Source organism: Oenanthe melanoleuca, chromosome 28 (genome assembly GCF_029582105.1).
Source record: "Oenanthe melanoleuca isolate GR-GAL-2019-014 chromosome 28, OMel1.0, whole genome shotgun sequence".
In the NCBI taxonomy this organism is placed as follows: domain Eukaryota; kingdom Metazoa; phylum Chordata; class Aves; order Passeriformes; family Muscicapidae; genus Oenanthe; species Oenanthe melanoleuca.
Window position 1 is genome coordinate 2,108,623 of NC_079361.1, and position 8,384 is coordinate 2,117,006.

Below are 8,384 nucleotides of genomic sequence, written 5' to 3' on the forward strand. Positions count from 1 at the left end.
AGCTGCCCTGGGTGTTGAAGGGGCTGGGAGGTGCCCCCTGGGTGCCCCCAGGGTGGCACTGATGTCCTGGGGTTGCCTTTCCCGCAGGTGCTGGTGCGGACGGAGCTGCAGGGGATCCGCTACAAGTTCAACGCCCCCGTGGGCAGGGACGGCTCCAGCCTGTACTCCTGGCACTACACCCCGTGGACCAAGTGCTCTGTGCTGTGTGCAGGGGGTGAGCTGCCGTGCTGGGCTGCTTGGGGGGACATGTGGGACCCCCCCCTGTGCTGTGTCTGGGGCTCTGAGGAGCTCTGGGGTCTCCACGTGGCTCCAGCCCACGCTCAGCCAAGTGAGAGTTGTGTCAGGCAGTGCCAGGGCAAAGAACCTGGGTGCCACCTTCAGCTGGGTGGGAGGATCTTAAAGATTAAATTTTTCCACGGACAGGGACACCTCCCACTGTCTCAGGCTGCTCCAGCCCCAATGTCCAGCCTGGCCTAGGACACTGCCAGGGATAGTTAAGGACAGGTCAGATCACAGCAGCCCCTGTGGCCTCAGATCTGTGAACTGAAACGCACCTGGTGCTTCCCTGAATCCACTGGTTCCCATGTGGATTGGCTCACAGGTTTGGGCCATGTCTCAGGACTTTGGAGAGCCTGGCTGGGAGGGGCTGAGCTGGTATTCAGAAGAGAATGGCCCAATAATGGTCCCTGTTTAAAGCTTGTCTTCCTGCCAGACCTTGATCAAGTGTTTCCCTCCTTGTTCCTGTTATTGCCCAAGTGCTGCTCAGAAAGACCAGGGTTAGAACAGGTTCGTTTGAGCGTGAGGTCCCTGGAATGCTGTGATCCTCCATCCTCTGGTGTGTCCTGCCCTGGCTGCTGAGCTCTGTAATCCCAGAATCATCAAGGCTGGAAAAACCTTCCAGGGCCATTGAGTCCAACCTGTGACTGATCCCCCCTTGTCACCCAGAGTGCCACATCCAGGCACTGACACCATCACTCCACACCATCCGTTTTACCTGGAGCTGTCAGAGAAGCCCTTGGTTCTGAATGGAGGAATAAATTCAGGCTCCATGTGCAGGGACAAGGGGTTCCTGTGTCACATCACGGGAGCAGAGCTGTGGGGCTGGCACCCTCAGCCTCCTCCTCCTCCCTTTCCCCCTTCCCTCCTTTCCCTGGGCAGGCAGCCAGATCCAGTCTGTGGTGTGCAGGAAGCTCTCTGATGGCTCCACCGTGCCCAACCATTTCTGCAGTGCTGACACCAAGGTGCCTGAGAGGCAGAGGAGCTGCAACACCGAGCCCTGTCCCCCGGGGTGAGTACCTGGGGCAGGGAGCCAGGGGAAACTGGCTGGGGCAGACTGAAATTGCCCAAGTCACAGCAGGAGGCACTGCCTGGCTGGAGCAGCTCTGCTGGGGAATGGGATGGAGGGTTTCTCCTCTGTGTCCCAGATATTCAGTGAGTCCCTCAGGAATTGTCCCAGCCCCTCCTGGCTCCTCCTGAATGGAGGGGCAGATGTGCAGGAGCTCTGTGGTTCAGCCAGAGCTGCCTGGGAGGCTGTGGCTGCAGTAAGATCAGGGCTGTGTGCAGGAGTGTGGGGACAAGCCCAGCCCAGTGTGCCCCTCCAAGCTCTGCTTTGCCCCATCTCCAGCTGGGCCATTGGGAACTGGTCCGAGTGCAGCCGGAGCTGCAACGAGGGCGTCCGGACCCGCAGCGTCTTCTGCAAGAGGAAGATCTCTGCCAGCGAGGAGAAAACCCTGGATGACGCCTCCTGCAGCCAGCCACGGCCAAAGATGCTGGAGCCCTGCAACAACCAAACCTGTCCTCCAGAGTGGGTGGCCCTGGACTGGTCAGAGGTGAGTGCCAAGGAGGGACAGGGAGCTGGGGAAGGGCTGAGGAGCAGCTGAGGGCACTTGGCTCGTTCAGCTGGAGCAGAGGAGACTGAGGGGAGACTCCTCGGGGGCTGCAGCTCCTGCCGAGGGAAGGCAGAGGGGCAGGGGCTGAGCTCTGCTCTGGGACAGGGCCAGGAGCCCAGCAAGGGCTGGAGCTGTGTCAGGGCTGGCATGGAGCTCAGGGAAAGGTTCTTCCCCCCGAGGGTGCTGGGCACTGCCCAGGCTCCCCAGGGAATGGTCCCGGCCCCAAGGCTGAGTTTGGACAGCGCTCTCAGGGATGCTCAGGATGGGGTTTGGGGGCTGGGCAGGGCCAGGGGCTGCACTGATCATCCCTGAGGGTCTCTTCCCACTCAGGATATTCTGAGATTCTGTGGATTATTTTAACTCCATCTTCCCCAGTGTCTGCAGTTCAGGAACAAGGGCTCTGTGCCCCACAGCTGCTCCCAGCCAGGCTCCAGCTCCAGCTGGGGATGGGCACTGGGAGCCCCTGCCCCAACTTCCCACCCCCTCAGAGCGTCCCTGAGCAGTGGAAATGAAAGTTCCTCTGCATATCCTGTACCCAGCCTGCAGTTTGGACAGCGCTCTCAGGGATGCTCAGGGTGGGATTTTGGGGAGCTGGGCAGGGACAGGGGATCACTGATCATCCCTGAGGGATCCAGCTCAGGATATTCTGATTCTGGGATTGACATCATCCCTCAGCTCCCTGAGGGCAGTGCTGAGCAGTGCTGCCCATGGAGAGCACAGTGTGGGAGCCGGCAGAGCTGGGAGCAGCACGGGGGGGTCTCTGTCCCCCACTTTGCAGCCACCCTGAGCGTGTCCCCTGTCCCTGCAGTGCACCCCCAGCTGCGGGCCCGGCTTCCGCCACCGCATCGTGCTGTGCAAGAGCGGCGACCACAGCGTCACCCTGCCCACGGCGCAGTGCCACGAGGCTGCCAAGCCCCCCACCAGCATGAGGTGCAACCTGCGGCGCTGCCCCCCGCCCCGCTGGGTCACCGGCGAGTGGGGAGAGGTAGGGACAGCCCTCCCCACGGGGAGCCTCCCCACACCTGCCAGTCCTGCTGGGCACGGGGATTTCACCGGGCAGCAGAGCCCTGCGTGGCCACCACAGTGTCCTGGTGTCTGCCAATAAAGGCAGGAGCTTCTCATTGAAATGGAGAATGTAAACCCCCTCCCTCCAAATTATTATTATAATTTTGAAATTACAGGGTTTTCAGGCAAAGATAGGGGAATTAGGAATAACAGTTCTTTACTAGGAAAATTAAAATAGAAATGCAGTATTCCACAGAACAATCCCAGCCCTGCCAGAGTCAGAATCAAAGCTGACACCCGTCAGTCAGTCAGGGTGTTGGCACAGTCCCATTCAATGGTGGCTGCATCCTCCTGCAGGGGCAGATGTGGTTCAGCTGGAGCAGTGCTCCTGGAGAAGGTGCAGTTTCCTCTGAAGCTCCAGGGATGATGTGGAAAGCTCTGGTTTTCCTCTGGAATCCAGTGCAAAGATGGAAACTTGCTGTCCCAAATCTCAGTTTTTATCTGGGCAGGAAAGGCTTGGCTCCTCCCCTGGCTGGAGCATCTCCCAGTGGGATGATGGAATTTTATCAGTCATGCCCTGGGACTCAGTGGCCATGAACAGGAGATATCTCCTGGAGGGAGGATGGGCTGGGGAAAGATAAAGATGATTGCCCAGCTGGTTTAAAGATGGCCCATGAGCACATAATGTGTGCCAGGAGATCAGGGGCACTGTCCCACCCAGATGGGGACAGAATCCACATTTCTGGTCACACCAACCCAACACACACAGCTCTCCAGGAGGCAGCAGAACCCAGTGGCAATGTTCTTGTCCCCTTTTTGGCCCGTTTGTGGTGTTGACCTAGGGGCAGAGCTCACCCTGGGGGTGTCCCAGGCTCAGCAGGACCCCAGAGGAGTCATTGGAGGGTCCCCATGGATGGGTGGGGCAGTTGCTGCACAGCTGGGATGATGAACCCCCAGAGCCCAGTGGGGTGACCCTGCCCCTCCTCCCTGCAAATACCTTTTTCCATTCATGAATCAGTGGAATCCATCCCATTATTTGTTTTGTCTCTGAGTGCTGGTTTTATCTAGCAGCAGACCCAGAGCTCGTTTGCAAAGACAAATCCCCCCTTGCTGTCCCCACAGTGCTCTGCCCAGTGTGGCCTGGGGCAGCAGAGGAGGTCTGTGCAGTGCCTGGCTCACACGGGGCAGCCCTCCCTGGAGTGTGTGGAGGCCCTGCAGCCCCCTGGGATGCAGCAGTGTGAGACCAAGTGCGAGTCAGGGCCCACGGACAACCCTGAAGGTGAGGGGTCTCTGGGGAGGGGACACCTGTGCCACTGGGGACAGGGACACTGGAGCCAGCACAGCACCAGCTGGGCTCCAGGGTGGGGAGACTCTATCCCTGGAAGTGTCCAAGAGCAGGTTGGATTTGGGGTTGGAGCAGCCTGGGATGGTGGGAGGGTTTTGCCTGGGGAGCAGAGCAGGTTGGAGAGGTGGGGATTCACCCTGAGCTCCTCTGGGACATGGAGGAACAATTTCCCCCCATGGCACAGACACCCCCATGTTGGTGATGCTGGGCTGGGCAGCAGGGGAGGGGGGGATTCTGCCCCACTCAGGTGAGACCCCACCTGCAGAGCTGCCCCAGCCCTGGGAACAGCAGCAGGAGGACGTGGAGCTGCTGGAGCCAGTGCAGAGGAACCACGGAGATGCTGCAAGGGCTGGAGCCCCTCTGCTCTGGGGACAGCCTGGGACAGCTGGGGGTGCTCACCTGGAGAAGAGAAGGATCCAGGGAGAGCTCAGAGCCCCTGGCAGGGCCTGAAGGGGCTCCAGGAGAGCTGGAGAGGGACTGGGGACAAGGGATGGAGGGACAGGACCCAGGGAATGGCTGCCACTGGCAGAGGGCAGGGCTGGATGGGATATTGGGCAGGAATTGTTCCTGGGAGGGTGGGGAGCCCTGGCACAGGGTGCCCAGAGCAGCTGTGGCTGCCCCTGGATCCCTGGCAGTGTCCCAGGCCAGGCTGGACATTGGGGCTGGAGCAGCCTGGGACAGTGGGAGGTGTCCCTGCCAGGGCAGGGGTGGCACTGGGTGGGATTTGAGGTCCCTTCCAACCCAAACCACTCTGTTCAAAGTGTGGCCATTCTGGGGCTCTGGTCCCCTCTGGTCCCAGGCCAGCCTGGTGTGCCATGACCCCAAGAGATGAAAGAACCACAGCTTAGAAATGCAGGATCTGCACCTTGGCAAAGGGCGGTTTTCATTAGTGAGGTCCTTCATCAGGGCTGCCTCTTTCATCTTCCTGGCAAAGCCCCCAGGATGTGCTGAGCCTGGCTGTGACCCTGGCCCTCTCTCTGTGTCCCTGCAGAGTGCAAGGATGTGAACAAGGTGGCCTACTGCCCGCTCGTCCTCAAGTTCAAGTTCTGCAGCCGGACCTACTTCCGACAGATGTGCTGTAAAACCTGCCAGGGGCACTAGGACACAGCGGGACCCCCGTGCCACAACTGGAAGGCCAAAGCTCTGCCAGAGGCTGCCCCAGCCCTGCCCTCCCTGCCCACCCTGGGAATCTCCCCTGGCTCCCACAAACTCCAGCGTCACCCCAAGCCATCCCCACAGCCCCCCCTGGGCCCCCAGCTTCACAATGGCAGGTTCCCAGTTAAACCACTGCAGCCCCAGCTGGGTGAGCGCTGGGCGAGGGGGGAGCTGGGCAGAGCAGGGACTTTACTTGAAATGCTGATGTTGTTATTTATTAGGAGCGGAGCCAGGTCCTGCAGGCACCGCTGGGGGAGCAGCTCCACTCCTGCCCCGTCCTGCTGCGTGTCCCCAGGGGTCAGCAGGGGTCTGAGTGTCCCCAGGGGTCAGCAGGGGTCTGAGTGTCCCCAGGGATCCCCACAGGGTCTGAGTGTCCCCAGGGATCCTCACAGGCCCTGAGTGTCCCAGGGATCAGCAGGGGTCTGAGTGTCCCCAGGGGTCAGCAGGGGTCTGAGTGTCCCCAGGGATCAGCACAGGCCCTGAGTGTCCCCAGGGATCAGCACAGGGCTGGAGTGTCCCCAGGGATCCCCGCAGGGTCTGAGTGTCCCCAGGGATCCCCACAGGCCCTGAGTGTCCCCAGGGATCCCCACAGGCCCTGAGTGTCCCCAGGGATCAGCACAGGGTCTGAGTGTCCCCAGGGATCAGCACAGGCCCTGAGTGTCCCCAGGGATCAGCACAGGCCCTGAGTGTCCCCAGGGATCCCCACAGACCCTGAGTGTCCCCAGGGATCAGCACAGGCCCTGAGTGTCCCCAGGGATCCCCCCAGGGCTGGAGCACCCCGGGGCTCAAGGGGATCCCAGGGCACACAGGCAGGAGGGTTCAGTTGCCTCATGTGGCCAGCATGGCTCGTCCTGCTGGGTGATGGATGCAGAGGAGCTGCTGTGGGGAGCAGGGCTGGGCAGGGGTTTTGTCCCCTTGGTTTGCACCCTGTCACCTCGGGACTGGCAGCAGGGGACAGGGAGCAGGTCACCCCCCAAGCAGAGGGTGACACCAGTTCAACTGGGAGAGGGGGTTCTCCAAACCCCAATCTGGACTGGGGTGTTCCCCTATTTGTCCTTAACACCCTCATCACTTTCAGGACCAGTTTTTATCCCTTGAAGCACGAGCTGAGGTGGGGGCAGGGGAGAGCTCGGGGCACCTTCATGGGCATCGAGGCTGTGCCAGGCTCAGGGAGCAAAGCAGAGGAGGGTGCAGGACACAGAGGGTTCTGTCAGTGTCCCCAGGGCATGAACAGTCCTGTCAGTGTCCCCAGGGTATGAAGGGTCCTGTCACAGTGTCCCCAGGGCATAAGGGGTCCTGTCAGTGTTCCCCAGGGCCTGAAGGGTCCTGTCAGTGTCCCCAGGGCATGAAAAGTTCTGTCACAGTATCCCCATGGCTTGAGGGGTGCTGTAACACTGTCCCCAGGACATGAACAGTCCTGTCAGTGTCCTCAGGGCATGAAGGGTCCTGTCAGTGTCCCCAGGGCCTGGCCCTGCCCAGGATCTCCTCAGCCTCTGCAGTGCCCCCAGTTCCAAAGGTGCTTGACTTCCAAAGGTGCTTTTCCTCCGAAAGGTGCTTTGCCTCCAAAGGCAGCCTGGCCAGGTGTGGCTGTGGCCTGGAGGTGCCAGTCCCAGTGCCACCCACTCCCCTGCCTCCAGTGATGGGGAAAGAACAGGCTTGAAATTCCTCCAGGTCACCTCGTGGCCAAACCTGGGCCAAATTCTGCACGGGCAGCCTGTGGGGGAGACCTGACTTCAACTCTCCAAAGCATTTGTTAGCATTGTGATTGTCATTGTTATGATTATTGTCAGGCCTTTCCACATCACAGCCAAAGGTGTGTTTTGTTCCCTGTGGTGCAGGGAGGGGACAGCCCCTTCCCCCAGGGCAAATCCCCCCGTGTTCCTGCCCCAGCTGCATTTTTGTGTCACCTGCTCCTCGGCCGATCGCAGCTTCTCTGGTGCTCAGCAAACCTCGTTTCTCTTCCTTCCTGGTGCCATGCTCCATTCTGATGTGTTTTTTGGGTGAGGGGAGGGGGTGTTTTCACCATTTTTATATCAATATATATCTACTGACCAATGTTTAACATACTAACTCTGGGGAGGAGCGACGTAAGGCATGAATTATAATAAAGGAGTAGCTACGATCCCGGGCACAGCTTCTGCTCCCACCTGTGTTCCTCCAGCCCAGGGCTGGTTCTGGGCACCCACAGCACCACCACCCCCCACAAATGGAGGGGTTTGGAAGCAGGGGAGGGTTTTGCCTGGGGAGCAGAGCAGGTTGGAGAGGTGGGGATTCACCCTGAGCTCCTCTGGGACATGGAGGAACAATTTCCCCCCATGGCACAGACACCCCCATGTTGGTGATGCTGGGCTGGGCAGCAGGGGAGGGGGGGATTCTGCCCCACTCAGGTGAGACCCCACCTGCAGAGCTGCCCCAGCCCTGGGAACAGCAGCAGGAGGACGTGGAGCTGCTGGAGCCAGTGCAGAGGAACCACGGAGATGCTGCAAGGGCTGGAGCCCCTCTGCTCTGGGGACAGCCTGGGACAGCTGGGGGTGCTCACCTGGAGAAGAGAAGGATCCAGGGAGAGCTCAGAGCCCCTGGCAGGGCCTGAAGGGGCTCCAGGAGAGCTGGAGAGGGACTGGGGACAAGGGATGGAGGGACAGGACCCAGGGAATGGCTGCCACTGGCAGAGGGCAGGGCTGGATGGGATATTGGGCAGGAATTGTTCCCTGGGAGGGTGGGGAGCCCTGGCACAGGGTGCCCAGAGCAGCTGTGGCTGCCCCTGGATCCCTGGCAGTGTCCCAGGCCAGGCTGGACATTGGGGCTGGAGCAGCCTGGGACAGTGGGAGGTGTCCCTGCCAGGGCAGGGGTGGCACTGGATGGGATTTAATGTCCCTTCCCAATCCATTCTGTAACTCTGCAGGTGACAGTGGGGACAGGGTGGCCAAGACTCAGGCCTCACTTCCTGCAGCAACCCTGCTTCTCTCTGCACCTCAAGTGGAGCCTCTTTT

General features: G+C 60.4%; 1 protein-coding gene across 1 annotated transcript in view; it reads left to right on the forward strand.

Moving 5' to 3' along the window:
* ADAMTS10 (ADAM metallopeptidase with thrombospondin type 1 motif 10) overlaps window positions 1-7,525 on the forward strand; it is a 73,507-nt gene extending 65,982 nt beyond the window's left edge. Inside the window, exons 20-25 of the mRNA XM_056512660.1 lie at window positions 88-214; window positions 1,159-1,288; window positions 1,625-1,829; window positions 2,698-2,874; window positions 4,017-4,173; window positions 5,231-7,525. Coding sequence (XP_056368635.1) covers window positions 88-214; window positions 1,159-1,288; window positions 1,625-1,829; window positions 2,698-2,874; window positions 4,017-4,173; window positions 5,231-5,340 — 906 coding nt within the window. The 3' untranslated portion in view covers window positions 5,341-7,525. The remainder of the gene's footprint in view (window positions 1-87; window positions 215-1,158; window positions 1,289-1,624; window positions 1,830-2,697; window positions 2,875-4,016; window positions 4,174-5,230) is intronic.
* The last annotated feature ends 859 nt before the right edge of the window (window positions 7,526-8,384 follow it).